Source organism: Vigna unguiculata, chromosome 11 (assembly GCF_004118075.2).
Source record: "Vigna unguiculata cultivar IT97K-499-35 chromosome 11, ASM411807v1, whole genome shotgun sequence".
NCBI classification, from domain to species: domain Eukaryota; kingdom Viridiplantae; phylum Streptophyta; class Magnoliopsida; order Fabales; family Fabaceae; genus Vigna; species Vigna unguiculata.
In genome coordinates, this window is record NC_040289.1 from 39,948,143 (window position 1) to 39,968,344 (window position 20,202).

Genomic DNA, 20,202 nt, shown 5'->3' on the forward strand with positions numbered 1-20,202 from the left:
ACATATAGTATTTTAAATGAAACTAAATCAGGAATGCATATCGAAACAAGTTTAACGAATATATATATATATATATATATATATATATATATATATATATATATATATATATACTTTGTCGTCTTTATTCTATATCCATATATACGTATTAACTAGTTTTTTAAATTTAACTATTTTTCTAAATTATTGTTTGTTATCAGCACACATGCACACAGTTTTCACCGGTATTATACTAAAAAAAATCAGATATTCTCCTTAACCAATTAATTATTGCAACAATGAGTCTGTTTAACATCTTACTACTTTCTTAAATTATTTAGTTTAAGGAAAAAAATAATCTTTTTATTCTGATCTTCTAAAGATGTTTTTAAAAGCATTTGTCCAATCATATAAATAAAAGTTTGACTTAAATGTCTTAAAATAAATTGTGTTTTTTTTTTCTTTTTCTTTTCTTATCTCTAATGAAATTGTGTGATGCCTTCTTCCCATGTGATTTTTTTATTTTATCATCACCTAAATACCTGTAACAAATTATACCCAAAGAAATTAACCCACTTTTCAACCATTTCATTAAACGACGACGGTTTGGTCCCTGGTTCTGTAAAACCTAATCCTTAGCTTAGCAGTCCCTTCCTTTCTCACTCTTCCACTCACTCCGATCGCCACGTCAACTCTCCGGCGACTCTATTCTCACGCAATGCACGAGTGAATGGTAACACTTTCGCTCTATAATTCAAATTCACATTCATTCTCTTCGTCACCATGCTTTCTCGTTTAATCCCTAAACCCTCTCATCTCCGTCGCTTCCTCACTCTTCCGTTGAAACCGCCCCACACACCTGCGAAACCCTACTTCACCACCGTCGTTCTTCCCAGACACCTCTCCACCAACAGCGGTGGCAAGGATCCATCCTCGAACCGCCTGTGGAACGATTTTCGGGAGACCGAGGAAAAGTTCGGCGCTTTATTCGAGGAGGAGAGTGGAAGCCTTGCTGGAATAAACGAAGAGGGTGGGAAAAGGGAGGAGCGGGACTGGCTGCAAGAGGAAGAAAAGGGGTGGTTGCAAGAGAAGGGTCTCGATGAGAAAGATGAAGATGCTATATTTAAAGGGATCGAGAAGGAAAGTGGAGATGCGAGTGGTGGAGGTGGTGGTGGTGCTGGTGGTTGGAATTTTGGAGTTGGAGCAGGAGAGGGCTTCAAACCTTGGAACTTGAAGGAAGAGGACAAAGAGGATGTGTTTGATTTCCCCGAGGAGGATGTGGAACATGAAAGGGACATTCCTGCTTTGGATGTTAAGCCAGAAGTGGATGTTGAACAGCTTCAGAAGGAAGAGCAAGCTCTCACTGCTGTTGTCAAAGGTTAGGCTTTAACACTACATTTTTATAGATGTATTTTGTCAATACCAATATCGATATGGTTCTTGTAAGGTTTGAATTGATGGCATAGATTCATACTATATTACTGGTTTCTATGATTTTCTCTTTACAGTTTAGTAGGCATGCACTTTTTACCCCGGAATGACTCTTAAGAGAGTTATTCTTGAAGTTTAGGGTTTAAGGTTTAAGATGGTGTTGTTTTTTGTTGTTGAATGAGAATGTATTTTACGCTGTAGTGTTTTTGTTTATTTAGTGTTTAGTCCTCTATTTTAGGTAGCTGTTGTTATTGCAGGTCCAAAACGTGCATTTGGTGATTTGATTGCTGCTTCTGGAATCACGGATGAAATGCTTGACAGTTTGATTGCGTTGAAAGACTTCGATGGAGTTGAAGGGTTGCCTCCTCTCAGTGTAATTGAAGACATGAGGTATGAGAGGAATACTAGAAAATCCACTAGAGGTGAAATGGAGCGTTTGAAGCAAGAGGAAGCTGCAAAAGCTAGAGTGAAACAAGTTGATGACAAAGGTCGTGCTTATGGAACAGGAAGAAGAAAATGCAGTGTTGCCCGTGTCTGGGTTCAGCCGGGTAATGGTAAATTTATAGTTAATGATAAAGAGTTTGATGTCTATTTTCCCATGCTTGATCATCGCGCCACGCTCCTCCGACCTTTCTCTGAGACAAAGACATTGGGGCTATGGGATGTCAATTGTACTGTGAAAGGAGGCGGTGTTTCAGGTGAGGTTGATTACTTTTAGTTAGTTTCTATAATTGAATGCTCGTCATTGGCATCAGCTTCTTTCATTGTATGATGATGATCTTTCTTCTTTTAACTGAAGCATGTCTAGTTTTGATTAGCAAATGCTTCTTACAGTTTGTGGAACATCTGTGTCACGTCTGCCTCTAACTTTTGAAACTTAATTGTTGTTGAGTTGAAATATTGCCGTAACTATTCTAGTGATATGGAAATGACTCCTTGCCATATCAACACAAGCTTTCTTTAATTTGGACTTGACCAGGCAAGAAAAGTATCTTCTATGTTGATTCAAGAAAATAAAATAACAATGAACTGAATAATATGTATATGCTGCGTTACTACATCCTTTAGTAATATTAAAAGCAGTCTACTATGTCATATTGTTATGTTTTCATTTCCTTTTGTGTCTTCATATTTTCTGGTTTAATTTACAAAATGCATTCTGCTATAATTTCAGCCTTGAGCTAATCCCAGCACGAACAATTAAGTTTGCAAATGAATGCTTGATCTTTGATTTATCACCTGATAGACACTACACTTCTGTTCAACTCCCCCTGACAAATCCTACACTGAGAAAACTGTGCACAGTGGAGGTTTTACAGAACCACCAACTGGATAACTAGTCAAAGTTAGTTCATTTGTTTAGCTATCATATCATTCACATCGGTGTAAATGAAATGTGTTTTGTGACCACAGGGCAAGTTGGAGCTATACGATTGGGGATCAGCAGGGCTTTGCAAAACTGGGAACCAGATCTGCGGCCTGCACTGAGAAGTGGTATAACCTTTTGGTTGATTCACTTTCTTACAGTTTTGTTTTCCTACCATATTACAAAGCTTTTGATTTCCTACCATATTACAAAGCTTTTGACTAATAATTTCTGATATCAAACTTCCCGAGTGCGGATTCATGTTAATTAGTCTTTTAATTGTGGCTGGGTTTTATGTTATGCTGCACTAAGATGATTAACTAAGCAAGTATTTTCTTGAATCTTGATCAGCTGGTTTCCTAACGAGGGACTCACGAGTGGTAGAAAGGAAAAAGCCAGGAAAGGCAAAAGCAAGAAAAAGTTTCCAATGGGTCAAACGTTGATACTACTGTACCTCTCTGGATGGCATTTTTTTTGTCTGGAATATTAGCATTCCTCAATAACATATTGAAATTCGTTTGTCTTGTACTGCATCACCCTTGATGTAATCAGCGTTTGGATTTCAATGACTCAACTGTAGAAAATTTTGGTCACGGATATGTTAGGATTCATTCACTCTTTGGAAAGCGCTTGTGATTGCTATTTTTTTTTTTCCCTTTATACTTCATTTTGCCCGATGAATGTTGTGGTAGTCATCGTTGGGAGATTAGTGTTGACTGTGTTATTTCCATTGGCATGATTTTGAGTTTATACTATTCGTTCATGGCTTTGTTGTATTGCTGTTCAAAATGGGGATATAAGTCAGTTTTGAAAACTTCTTTACACAGGGACGGGTAATCAAGGTATAATTTTAAGACTTACCCATGCAATTTTAGTTTCAGAATAACTTTCAAATTAAGTTATAATTTTAAAATAGCTTTCTAACCATGAAATATGATTATTATTTAAAACCAAGCCAACAAAAACAATAATTGAATGCTAATGCTATAAATAAAAAACTGATCAAAATCATTTTTTTTATTTCAATTTTTCTTTAACTAATCTATTCTCATATCTCAGTTTGAAAAGCAGTAACTGGAATTAGCTTGAACCAAATAATTTGTTTTATATTAAAAATTTTAGGGTTAAACATGTTTTTAGTCTCTCAAGTTTTATTGAAATTTAGAATTAGTCTCTCATTAAAATTTTTGACCAATTTAGTCCTTTATTTTTTAAAATGTGTGAATTTAGTTCTTTTAACCAAATTTTGTTAAGTTTATCTGACTTTTCAAGCACATTTCATGATAGTATTTAAATTATTTATATTGTTTGACATATTTTTGTTTCAATGTTAACTTAAATATTATTATGAAATGCGCTTGAAACGTTAGATAAACTTAATAAAATTTAGTTAAAAGGATTAAATTCACGCATTTTGAAAGATGAAGGACTAAATTAATATAAAATTTTGATGAGAGACTAATTCCAAAATTCATTGAAACTTGAGGGACAAAAACATATTTAACTCAAAATTTTAAACTAATGGTCATTATATATAAGTCTAATTATTTAGGAATTATTTTACGGATGAGTATATGACGCCATAAGTCTAATTATTTAGGAATTATTTTATGGATGACTATATTACGCTTTGCGGTATGAATATATAAAAAATATAAAAGAATTAATAAAAGGTTTATCCATTTGGCATATTTTTATTATAAACTGTTTAATAAATTTCTGGTGACCAAATTCATTGAAACGAACAACATAAACATTGATTTTGTATGAACCAGATCTTATGTTTTTCTTTATAACATTATGAATTATATTTTTAAGTAAATATCATTTTTGGACAGTCTAAAAAGGTGTTGCTTAACTTTTAACATTTTTCAATTCAAAATAAATTAAAATAAAAAGTAAAAAATAAAAACGTGTAATGAAATTGGCAAAAATAATTTCTCTCATAATTTTCAAACAACGATTGAACTTTTACATTTTAACAAAGCACCACTCTATTTTATTTTATTAGATTAAATATGTTTAAACTAACATAATAAAATTGTTGTCTTCATTCGATTTTGTGTGATTATTGTCTCAGTGTATTTTTTTTTTCTTAAATTCCTCATTTAAAAATAGGAATCAAATGCATTTCATAAATAAAAATGTACAAGAAATGAATTTATTATTATACTATCTTAGTTTCTCCGCATGGTCCATTTTTGTGAGTTACAGTTACAGTTGAGGTTGAATAGACTTACCGTCACTGTTTCATAAACCCTGATTCCAGCTGAGTGTGTAGTTGCCGCCGCTGCGTGTTCCTCGTGTTGCGAAGGGAAGCATGGACGACGTTTGCGAGGGGAAGGACTTCACATTCCCGAAGCAGGAGGAGAAGATTCTAGAACTCTGGTCTCAAATCGACGCATTCCACACTCAGTTAGCTCTCACCAAGGACAAGCCCGAATACATCTTCTACGATGGCCCTCCCTTCGCCACCGGCCTCCCTCACTACGGCCACATCCTCGCCGGCACAATCAAGGACATCGTCACGCGCTACCACTCCATGACCGGCCACCACGTCACGCGCCGCTTCGGCTGGGACTGCCACGGCCTCCCCGTCGAGAACGAGATCGACAAGAAGCTCGGCATCAAGAAGCGTGAGGACGTCCTCAAACTCGGAATCGACAAGTACAACGAGGAGTGCCGCAGCATCGTCACGCGCTACGTCTCCGAGTGGGAGACTGTAATCACGCGCACTGGCCGCTGGATCGACTTCAAGAATGATTACAAGACAATGGACCTCAAGTTCATGGAGTCAGTGTGGTGGGTTTTCGCACAGTTGTACGCCAAAAACCTTGTCTATAAAGGTTTCAAGGTATTCGTTACACTTCGTTTCTGTTTCTCAATTTGTCTGGTATCGTTTCTGTCTCAACGCATTAGCTGCATTTTTTTGTTGTTGTTGTAGGTCATGCCGTACAGCACTGGCTGCAAAACTCCGCTTTCTAATTTCGAGGCTGGGCAGAACTATAAGGTCAGTGGTGATTACATGCAACCAATCTACCTAGCTTGTTTGTTGCTGTTTCTGGTTTCTGTTTTGATAAGAAGGTAAAGTGCGTCATCGAGTGTCTCCTATAAGCTGAAATCAGCTTTTAAAACTTAGCTTTGTGAGTAATTAGATAAAGCTTAATCTGTTCGATTAGAAGGTAAGATGCATTATTGAAGTGAATAAGTTGATTTTAGCTTATTAGAGATGCTTAATTGTTTTGCTTTTTTTCTTCTACTAGGGCTTTTGGAGAGATTAATCCAAACAGGAATCTGTTCTATGTTGTTGCAATTGAATCTGCATCTGATATTCTTTGTTGTTGGCACAGGATGTATCTGATCCTGAAGTATTCATGACGTTTCCTGTCGTGGGTGATCAGCATGGTGCATCTTTTGTAGCATGGACTACAACTCCATGGACTCTTCCTAGCAATCTTGCTCTGTGTATCAATGCCAATTTTACATATGTGAAGGTTGGTTAACTTTGTTGTCAAAATAGCATATATGGAACTTAACATGCTGCTAACTTAACCTTTGAAGCTTGTTTTATTTGGATTGGGGTTAAAATTGGAGCATGATGTTACACATATGCATGGATAGATACGAAGTAGAATGAAGTTGCTAGCTTGGCAAGTTATGCTGGAACTGGAGTATTGATAATAGAGCTGTGATTTTTACCTACAATTATTTGCAATTCGTCTTTTTTATCTCTAGGAAGATTTTGATTGCAATTTGACTTTGCCTCTAATCATCAGCTGTTCAATCCCTGTAATAAAACTTATGTTCATGTAACAAAAGTATCTTGAAGTGTGAAGAACTAATGTGAAAAATAATGTCACGGAAAATGAAAACTCATTTGAATTGACCAATTGAAACTGTTACATCCTTTGTTAATTTGTAAACACACATTGTTTCTTTATTTTCTTGTTACTTGATTACTAATTTTTGGAGTTGATGCAATCAGGTTCGCAATAAGTACTCTGGTAAAGTTTATATTGTTGCTGAATCTCGTCTGTCTGCAATCCATAACCCTAAGGAGAAACCCAAAGAAGCTGTTGCTAATAGTTCAAATGACGTTTCTAAGAATAAAAATGCCAAGACCAAGGGAGCTTCAGGCGGAAAAACGGACAATGTTTTAGATTCTTTTGAATTACTTGAGAAATTTTCAGGGGCATCATTAGTAGGGACAAAGTAAGCAGTTCTGCCTTATATTGCATTAATCTTTTATGTTAGTTAGCTTCTTTGTATCACTTTATATTTTCTATTTTGAGATTTTCTTATAACATTTTGCATATTCATTGAGTGTTGAAACTCATAAGATGACATGTTTTTCAGGTATGAACCATTATTTGATTACTTCAAGGAGTTATCTGATACAGCTTTTAGAGTTGTTGCCGACAATTATGTTACTGATGATAGTGGTACTGGTGTTGTCCATTGTGCCCCTGCTTTTGGTGAAGATGATTTTCGTGTTTGCATTGACAATAAAATCCTTAGCAAGGTTTGCACTTTTAAGAACATAAAGTTATATAAGGCTTGTTTTTTATTTTTCCCTCATGAAATGCTAGAGGAACAAATCTTTGATGTGTAAATGGAATGAATATTCTTAATCATCTATTTGCATGCCTTCACATGTTTATGTTTCCTCTGTCCGTGGGGAAGATTTTTCATGTTGATACATTTCTTATTTATCTGTCTTTTCCATTGCGCAATGCTGCATCTTTTATGGTGACTTTCCTCTCTGCTACTTAATTGTACTGGCAAGCTTGGTGATAGTACACAACTTTTAAGATTTTCCCTTGTTTTTATATTTGTTGTTGGATCCTTATCTTCCCTATATGTTACTGAAGTACTATGTCGGTCTGTAGGATAATCTAACTGTAGCTGTTGACGATGATGGCTGCTTCACTGAAAAAATTACAGACTTTAGTGGGTGCTACATCAAACAAGCTGACAAAGATATCATTGAAGCTGTGAAGGTATTCTCCACATATCTATAATTATGAGAAACCACTAGCCCATTATTACTTTTGAATCATTTATAGTGCTTTGGATGATTAACTAAGTTTCGAATGTGACTGAGTGGAAGTCACTCTTTTATTTTTCCTAATTTTCTGTCTCTAATATTTTTAATGAACCCTAGTTGGGACAAAAATACCCCCTTTTTTAAACTTCAACTAGGAACTTGTTTGGAGGAGTGCACAAAGATTAAACAACAGAAAATGCTTGGTGGTTTTGACTGGGAGTATGTGTGGGAACAAAAGATAAACCTGATACTGTGTACACGACAATGTATATGCAAAAGTCTTCTTCAACTCCTTCTGCTTGTCTTCTGAAGGAACCCTTTTACCAGATTGTCTAAGTTACTATATAAAGTAGAGCTTAAGATGAGAACATTTCGTAAAATTTAATTTCATTATGTCTTGGAGTGAAGTATGTTCATCTTAAAACATTGTTTTAGTTGTATTTGCTTAATTTTATTTTTTTTTGCTTTTGATCTTTCCTTAGGCAAAGGGTAGATTGCTTAAGTCTGGAGCTTTTACACATTCTTATCCATACTGCTGGAGATCTGATACCCCTCTCATTTACAGAGCTGTACCAAGCTGGTAAACATGTTTGATCAAGATTATAACTTTTGACTGCTTTGTTTAGCTGTAATAGTTAATTTTCTCGCTTCGTTGACTTTCACCTGTCCTCATTAAAAAATGGCATATTAGCAATGATTTACTTTTAGTTTTCTGATTCCACCAGTATTCACAGTTTCATCTAACACAATTTGAGTGATCGTGCTGACTTTCTTTGGTTTTGAGTAGAATGTGATATTGAATATAGATAATTCTTATTATCCAATTGCAAGGTATGAGATTTGAGTTTGCATTGGTAGTATGTGATTATAGTATGTGGGATTTGGGCTCTCCAACTGCAACAGCTAGCTTTTATGTGGAGCTTTTCAAGGTTCTAATCAATAACTGTTGTTAATATATATATATATATATATATATATATATATATATATAATATTACTTGGGAGATTGATAAATGAAGCTTTTACTAGACAGAGAAGGCAGGTCTGTTTGTGACTTTCAGTAGTTTTAAAAACTCTTGTAGAGCTGCAGCATGGGACTTCCCTTAATGTCTTCATAACTTCCTGTAGTAGTTCAGTGATATAGTCTCTGGATTTCTGAGACAACGAAATTGTAGAGTTTAGCTTTTGGAAATAAAGCTTGCCCAAATATACCATCTTTATAAAGTGTATAGAGAGAAAAATGAACAAATTTTGATGTCTAGCTTTCTAATTTTTGTTTTCAGAACAAATATTGAGGTTGTTCTATTCTACATATCCGTGTTTCCGTGGTTTTAAGTAGTGAAAAGTTTTCTTGGATAAATAATTAGTCATTTTGTTAATAACAATAGTATGCATTTCTACTGTGGAGAGCCGGGCTTTTCTTTTGATGGATTATTAAAATGTTAAGCTACTCTATCATAGGTTTGTTAGAGTGGAGTTATTGAAAGAGCAATTGCTGGAAAACAATAAGCAGACCTACTGGGTCCCTGATTTTGTCAAGGTACATAGTGTCTTCCTTAAAACATCTTGAATTTATGTTTAAATTGCTTGTTTCCCTTTTGCTTTTATAGAATAGGGTGATGTGAGCTTAGAGAAATAAATTATTTCTGCTAGTACCTTTGTTATTTAGTTTTGTGAGGAATATGTGAATATATTAATTGGGAGTCTGTGTTAATTACTTGAGAATGGATAAATATGTGCTGTGGTTAACATGTTTAAGTAGAAATATTTGTTACATAGCCAGGGTAAGAATACAATACAAGGGACATGATGCTACAAAAATGTAGAAAGGAAACTAAGATATCCCAATTCTGGAAACTTCCTTGAAATATGCAGACACATGACCAAGGATGGCCATAAACACGATCCTGCCTCATTTCATATCTTAGGGTAAAAAGTTGCATTGGAAATGGACTTTAAATTGTATGCAGTCCATATTTTTGTAAATCTTTATGTTTATCAAACACAACCATATCTTTATGTCCCATAACATATCGTAGGGCAAATGGCATTGGAAACAGAGTTTAAGTTGTATGCAATCTATGCTCATGTTAATCTTTGTATTGTCCATATGTTTTTCAGGACAAACGATTTCACAATTGGCTGGAAAATGCGAGAGATTGGGCAATTAGTCGTAGTAGATTTTGGGGAACCCCTCTCCCTCTATGGATTAGTGAGGATGAGAAGGAAATAGTTGTCATAGATTCTGTTGAAAAACTTGAGAAGCTTTCAGGTGTAAAGGTGAGACATTTTTGTTCTCTTCTTTGAAAATACAGAGATTTGTATTTTCTACTGCAATTTGATTTTGGTTTTGCATGAATTCACGTGTATAACTTGTGTAATATTTTTTATGGTCATTTTGTTATAGCTTTCTGATATGCACGGACGTGATTTTTTATCTTTATCAAAATACTTTATCTGAAGAAGAGAAACAATACTATACATATTCTGAACTTCATGAATATTTAACACAAAACAGTTTAAATAGATCTCTATTTGTTATAATGTTTAGATAGCAGGTTAGTTGTAACTGAATGTCAGTCACAGTAACAGACACAACAGTGAGGAACCAAACTGAAACTATTAACAGTTTATGAAGTCTTAGAAAGTGGTTTAGGCCTTACTCAATATCACGAAATTGGCTTGTGAAGTTTGTGTGCAAGACAAACAAACTGCAACTAACTTCCTGATTACAAAGTATAAGTTACACTCTTAGAAGAATAATGATAAGTGGATATGTACTTGCCCCTTTTGGCTTAATTCTCAACTGTGTGGAAAAATATTTGGTTTACAATTTAATGATACCGAATATAGTTAACCCAAAGCAACCTGACAAAAAATAATGGGTTGAACCCATTTTGTGATTGAACCCATTTTGAGATTGAGTTGAAATATTAAAGGTTAATCCTCCAATATATAATGGGTCCTGGATTGGGTTAGGTTAGTCCACCAAAATAAAAAAAAGAAAAAAAAGGTTATAAAAAATAAATATCTTGTAACTGAGCTTACCAAATTAATAGAAAAATATAAATGATTCAAATATCATCATTATGTCGTAATCACTAAAATGCTATCCAAGTAAGTTTCCTCGCACAGATGCCAAGTAATGACTAAAAATAGAACACTAAAATGCTTCAGATTTGTGACTAGGATGCAGTTTTGTTAATTTTCCTCATTTATATTGTCATATTTACCCTGGGAAATTAATAGAAATAACTGTAATACAACAAGATATAATCTTGCATCATGTATTGGCTTATGGACAGCTTATGAGTAAGGTTGTTGTAGCTCGAAAGTTTCACTTAAAAGCTTGATCTGTTACGTTAATTCTTTGACCATGCATTATAAAAGTGAACATAATATACCTACTATTGTCTAAAGTGGCTCTTCATATTCAATTATGTTTCAACAATTACGGATTCTGTTTCTGAAATGAATGTTCTATGTGTTTTCTTAGTGTTTATGGATTTATTTGCTAAATTATAAGTATCACTAATCCTATAGTAATGTTTTCTACAGGTGTTTGATCTTCATCGGCACAACATAGATCATATTACAATTAAATCTGACAGCGGTCGCGTACTTCGCCGTGTTGATGATGTAAAAAATGCTTAATTTTAGCTTTTAAGCAAGTCTGTTATTCAATTGCATCATAGTCTAATAATCAGTGTTTTGTAGAGTTCATTTATTCTTTTAGTTTGTGAAAATTGAAATACTGGACAGTGTTGTTAAGCTGGTCAAAGGATAATTGCCACCTTTAACGGAATATAGTGTTAAAAATTGTAGTAGATATCAGTTATTATATCAAAATCATGTCAACACCATCATTAGCTTGAAATCAAAAGTCTTAAATGAGAAAATGGAGATGTTCATTTTCAGTATTATTAGTATTAAAAACATGACAATAAACAGAGACATTGCACTTTGTTATGGATCCATTGATATCTTTCAGGTGTTTGACTGCTGGTTTGAGAGTGGATCCATGCCGTACGCATATATTCATTATCCTTTTGAAAATGTCGAGCTGTTTGAGAAGAATTTTCCTGGCCATTTCGTTGCTGAAGGGTTGGATCAAACACGTGGTTGGTCAGTTTCTTTATTTTAACATCTGGTCTTGTCATAGGGTCCTTGTTTCCACTTTGGTTGTAGATTTACTTTTAGGTTTTTAAATGTTATTCTGAACATCTTCTACGTTTTTGTGAGAAGCTTTTTGGGGTGGTTCTATTTTTCATTTAAACTAGAACCAGGGAAATGAGAAACCTAACTTATTAAGAAGGCTGTGGTAGCTATGCTTCTAATTATGTTTGTTTCTTCATGTTGTTACTGCTTTTGTTAGCTATATCTTTTATCTTGCCAAATAATTTTGCTAGATTTTGTCCCTCACTTGTGTTTTGCCTTCAAATATGGTTGTGTATTTTAGTTTTCCGCTTTTCTGTTTTCCAGGTTTTATACCCTTATGGTGCTGGCTACTGCTTTATTTGGCAAGCCTGCCTTTAGGAATCTAATATGCAATGGACTTGTCCTAGCTGAAGATGGGAAAAAGATGAGTAAAAGCTTGAAAAATTATCCTTCACCAATGGAAGTTATTAATGATTATGGAGCGGTAAGAACTTTTGAAGTTCATCTTTTGGTTTGAAATTTTTTTTATTTGCAACATCAGAATGCATGTTTTGCTTTCCTTTTCGAATTATGAGTCTATGGCCTTGATTTGATATCAACGTATGTGATTTGTATTATTAAAACAGTTAAGATGTTATTTGTCTGTTGGATAGGATGCCTTGCGATTGTACCTTATCAACTCTCCTGTTGTGCGTGCTGAGCCACTTCGCTTCAAGAAGGAAGGAGTTTATGGTGTTGTCAGTATCATTTATCTGTGTTTTATTTTCAATATCTTTCTTAAAAATTAATTAATTTCATTTTTCCAAAGGACTATTTAGAAATCTTTAACTGAGCAACATATGGTACTTCCATTTTGTTGTGGTGTTCTGATCCAGGTCAGGGATGTTTTCCTTCCTTGGTATAATGCATATCGGTTCCTTGTTCAAAATGCAAAGAGGCTGGAAGTTGAAGGTCTAGCACCTTTTGTCCCCTTTGATCAGGAGTCACTTCTGAAGTCATCGAATGTTCTTGATCAATGGATTAACTCAGCCACCCAAAGCCTTATTCATTTTGTCCGGCAGGAAATGGATGGGTACCGCCTTTACACGGTCTGTAATGCTTTTTCTGGTCCATTTTTGTTGGATAGAGATTGATTTTATTTTTGGAAAGTACAACCCAAGGGAGAATATTTATGCAAAAAATGTTTATATAGAACTAGGAATGTGAAATATCAAGGGTACAGCAAGTCTGCCAATCATGATGCGGAGATGAGAAGCTGTGTGTAGACATGGCAATTCTATTTATAACAAAAGTGCACAGAAATGCCATGGACAAACCATAAAAAATAATATTGTAATAGGACTCGTTAAAATGAAAGTGACTGCCGTGTTGGTGAAATCATTCTGCTCCAACCAAATATAATATACCAAAGAATGGCGTTAATTGTATGCTCCTAAGTAAAAGGACGTCCAATTTTAACCTAAAACACTCATATTATAAGAGGAAAGTAGCTGTAATACATGGCAAAACAAAGTCTATTAGTGATTAATTTTGTGCATACACATGGAGAGAAAGAATCCATGATCTGACAAAATATCTTGATTCCTTTTACGACATACTCAATTGTTAGATGTATTTGATTAGCTGTTTAACTTTTTTGGGACATTTTAAGTTAATTTGCATCCAATTTCAAATATATATTTTTTTGTATTTTACCTGATTTAATTGGTGTCCCAAACTAGTTACATTTTGAACTAGTTGCCTCACGCATTTTAATCTCTCTGGTCATTTCTTTGAGTTGTTACTTTTACATTAGCTTCATTTACTTCTTAAAGTCAGTTTTTTTTACTTTGCATGATCGCAATTGTTACTTATGTTTGTAAGATTTACTGCCACTGTTTATGATGTTCAGCTACATCATTTGCTTTATTGGTGGTATAATTATTGTGTAATACTTACAGTATTTACTAAAATGTTACCACTCACCATTATTAAAATTGTGTTATAGGTGGTTCCTTATCTTCTGAAGTTTCTTGATAACCTTACCAATATTTATGTGAGGTTCAACCGCAAGAGACTTAAAGGTCGTTCAGGGGAAGAAGACTGTAGGATAGCTCTATCAACTCTTTACAATGTATGCTTGTGATATCTTTCATGTATACCTGGGTTGGTTGCAATATGTCTGGAAAATGCTAGTTCCTTTTGCTAATACAGTTGAAGACTTAATTATTTGAATTCTTTCAGGTCCTTTTGTTGTCCTGTAAAGTGATGGCGCCTTTTACACCTTTCTTCACTGAGGTCCTTTATCAAAATATGAGAAAAGCTTGTGAGGGTTCAGATGAAAGTATACACTATTGCAGTTTTCCCAAAGAAGAAGGAAAGGTATACCTCTTGGTTATTTAATATATTCTCTCAGTCCTGTATTTAATACAATTAACTAATTGATTAATGATCCTGGTCCATGGACAATTCATGTGCTGTGTGTGCTTGTATAGTTTGATCATTTTCTTTGTTACCTTGCTCCAGAATTTTTTCCCCCATTTTCTTGTTAAAAGTATGCTAACAACCTTTTGTACTGGTATAGTTAGTTGAATTTGTATTCCATATTTTTATTCTTCCTTCATCTTATTGTATGTGAAATAGGAGGAAAGTAAACATTCCTGAGATATTCTTTGATATTTGAATTCTCCCTCTCCAGAAAGCATAATTGGATTTTGTGGTGGAATGTAATTTCGTTTTACAACTTAACAGCTCTTGCTTTGTTTAATCATGACATATAGTATTCACCTAATATGATATATCTTTGTATCTATCTGCATGATTAAAACAGAGAGGAGAACGAATTGAGCAGAGTGTTTCAAGGATGATGACAATAATTGATCTGGCCAGAAACATTCGTGAACGGCACAACAAGCCTCTTAAGACTCCGCTAAGGTATATTAGTACAAAAAAATGCATACAAAAATTTATCTCGTGTCTACAAGATTATTAATTTTTTATTTCATATACGAATCTACAGGGAGATGGTCATAGTTCATCCCGATGCAGACTTCCTCGATGACATAAATGGAAAATTGAAGGAGGTACCTGCTTGATGCGACAGGATGTTGCAGTTTACCCTTTGTGCTTTTTAGATTTTGTTCAGAAGCTTTTCTAGTGTCAATCAATTCATATGATTTTTTTGTCCCTGATGCTTCTGATATTGAAAGTAACCTTGCTCGAAATATACAGCTTCTCAGAGGTCTGACTAGACTACGTGTCTTTTATGTAACTAACAGTAATATTGTTTGTCCAATTTTTCTCTCAAAGAAAGTCTTTCTTGCATGCAATTCCTTTTTATTTTCTTGCCATTGATCTTTCAAATAAAAACATAGTTTGTTGCACACCCAATAGGGATGGGAAAAAAAAAAACTACATGGCTCATTATCAGCTTCGTTATATCTTCTTTATGCTAGTAGTACAGTTAGAGTTCATATTGCTTTTGACCTTCTTTCCCTTTTATTTTTGTCTTTGGCAATGTGTTTTCCTCATGTTTGTCTATATCTGATGTGCCACCTTTTCAGTGATTTAGTTTGAAAAAATTGCTTGTGCTATTTATTTTGGCTTCTACTCTATGCAATTGTAATTGTATTGTATTTGCATTGCAGTATGTGCTGGAGGAACTCAATGTACGATCTCTTGTTCCATGTAATGATACTTTAAAATATGCATCTTTACGAGCCGAGCCTGAATTTAGGTACACATTTTATGATTTTGTGTGAAGTTTGTTCTTCATGCTAGTCACAATGTTGTAATGGTTTTTTTTTTTTTTTTTTTTGCAGTGTTTTGGGTAAAAGACTAGGAAAATCGATGGGCGCTGTTGCCAAAGAAGTCAAAGCAATGTCACAGGAAAATATTTTGGCTTTTGAGAATGCTGGAGAAGTTATCATTGCAAATCACTGTTTGAAGCTGACGGACATTAAGGTGCTGATCTTGTGGGGATGATGACTAAGACTGTTTTTATTGGGCAGAGCGCTTCCTTTTCTAATTAGTTTGCATTCATCATTACTTATACATAATTATATAGCATGTGTTCTATGTTTGTATGGAGATGAGAATTCCTATAGATTCACGGTGCCAGGAATATGTGATGTTGGTATAGTTGTTTAGAGAAGATAGATGAGATAATTTCTATAAAAAGTGCAAGTGCACAAGATTTTAACTTACAAGAGAAGTCTGATTCGTTTTAGCTTATTTTCTTCTACTATAAGTATATATAGGAAAGATTATTCAAGTTAATATTTTCTTGGGTACCTTTAGTACCAAAATTTGTTTGCTTTAAAACTTGTCAATCTGTTTATCAAATACCTTTGTAAAATTGGTTCCTTTTAATTTTGGCTGTTCATGGTGACCACAAATAATTTTCTTTAACATTTGTCTACCTATATGAAGTAACAAGCAAACGTGGTTATGAATTTATTGGCACCTGAACGGGAGATTTGTAGGGGCATTCTACTGTCCTGGCATTCTTACTTGAAGTGTAGACTTTGGACTAGTAAACTTGGAACCTTATTCTCTTTGTTATTATTTTCAGGTTCTCCGTGATTTTAAACGACCTGATGGTATGACTGAGAATGAGGTTGATGCTGCTGGAGATGGTGAGAATCATTAATAGCTAATAATAACTCCTTTTTCTGCAGTTATAAAAACAACTAATGTTCAAGTGAGCTTATTGCTATGATGTAGCAATTTTCAGTTATGAATTTATCACATTTTTCTCCTTAATGTGTGCTTTCTTTTTTCTTTTAGGTGATGTTCTAGTGATATTGGACTTGCGCCCTGATGAGTCATTGTTTGAGGCTGGTGCTGCCCGGGAGGTAACATAATTACCATTGAAGAAACATCCTAGCTAGTTCTATAATGTTTATAAAGTATATGGATACAATGAAAGAAACATCCAATTTACATTACTTATTCTTCCTACCATTCCTCACTCTTTCTTTGCGAGAACTGGTTCTTTCATATGCAAGTCTTCTGATGTAGAGTCTTCACTCTTCTGTAAATTTGTTGAATTATAGACATGTTCAGTATGTTTTGATTATTAAAAGTTTTTGCTCTTTAGCACTTATAGTTAGAGAAGAATTGAGTTTTGAAGGGAAATTTTTTTCTATTTCCTCCCGTATGTGATAAGATAGAATTGAATAGGGGGATAGCATTTGAGGAATTTTATTCCAAGTGTGCATGAGTGTTTTTCCCACGCAGTAGAGTGTATTTATTTATATTCAATTCAGGAGAATGACAGATAATAAATACCAAAATCAATTTACATTAGAACAATTAATATTTCAGTACTACCTAAGATGCATTTAAACTAGCAATACAAAGTATCTAGGTTACATAGAATAATAGACATTAAAGAAGTGGTTATCACCTAAAGTATTTCTATTTCCAATTTTGTATGGCTGCTATGTTTGTGGTATTAGCAGATGATTTTTACGGGTGTTTCAATTTAGTTATGTCCTCAAAACGGTGGAATCCTTTATCTTCATTTTTTCTCACTATCTCCTCCCTGTTTGCCTAAAACCTGATAGTGCATGCTATTTCTTCCAACAATTTCTCTGTATGTTATACATTTTACCGTGCTTTGCTTCAATTTAAATTATCCACTTGCAACTTTTAAGGCCCGGAATAGTTTTTTTCTTTTAAAATGTTATATATCTATGTTATACTGTGTTTTTAAATGCTTTGCTTCAACAAATTTATGTTATATATATTTTCTAAATTATGCTGTACAGATTGTTAATAGGATTCAGAAGTTACGGAAGAAAGTTGCTCTTGAACCAACTGATACGGTGGAGGTTTACTTTGAATCATTAGACGATGACAAATCAGTTTCTCAAAGAGTTTTGCATTCACAGGTAAGAATTGGGAGATCCAATAAATGACTCTGAAATACCGCGCTTATACATTTTTCTTAAAGCATTGCTGGACAGATACTCTGTCTTGTACTATCATCATGTAAATGAGCAAGTGAAAAACCTGAACCACTGAGCTAACATAAATTTTTTTTAATATAGTCTGCAAATTTAAGTGAGAAATAAAATAAATTTTTGAAGGGCTTCCAGAATAAAATGACATGAAATTTGTTATAATGTTTTCGGTCTTTTTAAAAATCCAATAACTACAATTTTCAAAATACTATTTGATATGGAACAACTAAATGTCAAATGTATAATAGCTGGTAATCTTTTTATTATTTTCTATACGAAAGAAATGTGATCTAACCAAAAATTCACAATTTTGAAGCATTCAGGTACAAAACTAAATTACAGTGTATTCAAATATGAAGTTAAACAACTAAATTTTAAACCCATAATAACCCGACAAAAAAAATAAAATGAATTGCCAAATAACACTGAAAATTCTGTAGAAAAGATTGAAGAGGGCAGATAAATACATTATAGATACACACACGCAAGGCATTTTGTCTTTTACATTGTATGCATGAGTTGCATATGTTTTGCGCTGGCTATAGTTGAACTATGTTTCTTGTTCGGGACAACTTTGTTATTTGATTTTCTTTTATCTTGTATACTTTGCAGGAATCCTACATCAGGGATGCTATTGGTTCTCAATTGCTTTCAATTTCTCTGATGCCTGCACATGCAGTAAGTCGTTTAATTTTGACCTTATTGGGGTTGGATGATTTATTCTTTAATAATATGTATGAGGTTACTGTCAGAACTAGTGCTTACTCTCACTTTGTTGTTTCATAATGGGTAAATTAGCTAAGCCGTTAATTAAGTTTCTGCTTAACTTTCAACCCATTAAAACTTAAATGCCAAAATTGATAGTATGTAAAAAGTTCATCCTGGTGCTGTGATTTTAGCAGTAACATTCATCATAGGGATGGCCTATAATATCATGTTGGTGGATATGCTTTTTTGCCTCGAGGGAATTGTGATTCTTTACAAATCAGTCATGTGTCTTGGTTTCAAGCCACACCATCTTAATATTCTTTCAACAACTGCAGGTTGTTCTTGGCGAAGAGAGGTTCCATGGGATAGCCAGCATGTCCTTTGGTATCACATTGACGAGACCTGCATTGATGTTTAATGAAAAAGCCATTCTTTCACTGTTTACAGGTTTGTTTTCTCAGTCAAGTTAATATGTCCCTTTTCGAACCAAACTGTACTTTGATTCCATGTCATCATCTGTGATCCTTGGTTGCTTCGACTTACTGCTCAGTTGTTACAGGTGATTCAAAAAGTGCACATAATTTGCAAACTTACCTTCTATCAAGGGATCATTCGAAGTTGAAGTCTGAGTTTCAAGATGGAAATAGAAAGGTTTGATCGAGTTATAGTTTGTTTTAGTTAATGGTGGAAATGTGCATATTCATTATTCATTATTTTCTCCTGTTGCAGAAAATTATTGATTCAATTGATCAGCTACCTGCTGTGGAAGTGGTTCTTGGTGAGCATGTTTTTCTCACTGTGGGGGACTATAACCTTGCTGGAAAATCTTGACTGATTTCGTTCCAAGAGTTCCTTTTTGATCTTTTATGAGTTAGCATGCTATCTGTTTGCAAGATTAGGAGCACAGCATATACCCAGGCATGCCTAATTGTAATGGGTGAGCAATTGAAAATTTTATTCTTTTTCTGTATAGAGGATCTCACGTCTTATTTATAAGATAAAAAACAGGTGTCTTGATGTAATCCTTGATAATTCTATTTCAATGATTTTGAAACACTTTATTTCTTAGATTGGTTTATTATCACCTGCACAACAGTAGTTTCGTCAGTTTTCTCCATGGTTGTCCTTTGAATATGGTAGCATTAATTTAGCATTATTGTTGAACTTATTTCAATGTAATCAATACAAGATTGGTTCCCATTTTGATATTTCATTCTCTTTATCTGAAGCAACGATTAGATAACCAACTTAAGTTTTATGTTTTTTTAATGATTTTTTTAATATTTTTAAATAAAAGTCGTGTTTGACGACGAATCTGAAAAACGTATTTTGCTTGTTGGGCTGACTGAACTTCCTATTTGGTTGAATATTTAATTAAATATTTGATTGGTAGCCGTCATATAATTTATTGGTGAGGCAGTCAAATATGATCATGATTATATGCTACAAATTTGAATTTAGTAATCAAATCAAGGAATGAGGACACAATATCAAAGGATTATGCCATTAAGGAGTATGTGATGGAACAGGTGCAGAATGAATTCATGACTAGTAATTATTAAAGA

General features: G+C 34.0%; 2 protein-coding genes across 3 annotated transcripts; both read left to right on the top strand.

Moving 5' to 3' along the window:
- The first annotated feature begins 541 nt into the window (after window positions 1-541).
- On the top strand, window positions 542-3,500 carry LOC114169951 (30S ribosomal protein S9, mitochondrial). Of its 2 annotated transcripts, XR_003601026.1 has the most exons (5): window positions 542-1,357; window positions 1,668-2,108; window positions 2,585-2,720; window positions 2,824-2,904; window positions 3,128-3,500. XR_003601026.1 is itself a non-coding variant. In XM_028055359.1 (4 exons), the coding sequence occupies exons 1-4, from the start codon at window positions 763-765 to the stop codon at window positions 3,217-3,219; spliced, it is 1,209 nt and encodes a 402-aa protein (XP_027911160.1). In that variant the 5' UTR covers window positions 545-762; the 3' UTR covers window positions 3,220-3,500. The 2 variants fall into 2 exon arrangements, 1 of the variants encoding a protein (XP_027911160.1); XM_028055359.1 differs by lacking the exon at window positions 2,585-2,720 and having other exon boundaries at window positions 545-1,357.
- Window positions 3,501-4,973: 1,473 nt separating this feature from the next.
- On the top strand, window positions 4,974-19,845 carry LOC114169281 (isoleucine--tRNA ligase, cytoplasmic). The gene is made up of 27 exons (XM_028054357.1): window positions 4,974-5,630; window positions 5,721-5,786; window positions 6,127-6,270; window positions 6,762-6,988; window positions 7,133-7,298; window positions 7,666-7,776; window positions 8,306-8,403; window positions 9,285-9,363; window positions 9,945-10,103; window positions 11,382-11,462; window positions 11,815-11,948; window positions 12,306-12,465; window positions 12,635-12,718; window positions 12,857-13,069; window positions 13,969-14,094; window positions 14,205-14,342; window positions 14,791-14,894; window positions 14,980-15,043; window positions 15,608-15,696; window positions 15,782-15,923; window positions 16,534-16,597; window positions 16,749-16,816; window positions 17,735-17,857; window positions 18,542-18,607; window positions 18,973-19,084; window positions 19,197-19,288; window positions 19,367-19,845. The coding sequence occupies exons 1-27, from the start codon at window positions 5,097-5,099 to the stop codon at window positions 19,466-19,468; spliced, it is 3,546 nt and encodes a 1,181-aa protein (XP_027910158.1). The 5' UTR covers window positions 4,974-5,096; the 3' UTR covers window positions 19,469-19,845.
- Window positions 19,846-20,202: the final 357 nt, after the last annotated feature.

Coding starts and splice junctions, on each gene's coding strand:
- LOC114169951 (XM_028055359.1), top strand. CDS start 763: ATGCTTTCTCGTTTAATCCCTAAACCCTCTCATCTCCGTCGCTTCCTC. Junction 1,358..1,667: donor TCTCACTGCTGTTGTCAAAG/GTTAGGCTTTAA, acceptor TTGTTATTGCAG/GTCCAAAACGTGCATTTGGT. Junction 2,905..3,127: donor GCGGCCTGCACTGAGAAGTG/GTATAACCTTTT, acceptor AATCTTGATCAG/CTGGTTTCCTAACGAGGGAC.
- LOC114169281 (XM_028054357.1), top strand. CDS start 5,097: ATGGACGACGTTTGCGAGGGGAAGGACTTCACATTCCCGAAGCAGGAG. Junction 10,104..11,381: donor AGAAGCTTTCAGGTGTAAAG/GTGAGACATTTT, acceptor TGTTTTCTACAG/GTGTTTGATCTTCATCGGCA. Junction 12,466..12,634: donor TTATTAATGATTATGGAGCG/GTAAGAACTTTT, acceptor TCTGTTGGATAG/GATGCCTTGCGATTGTACCT.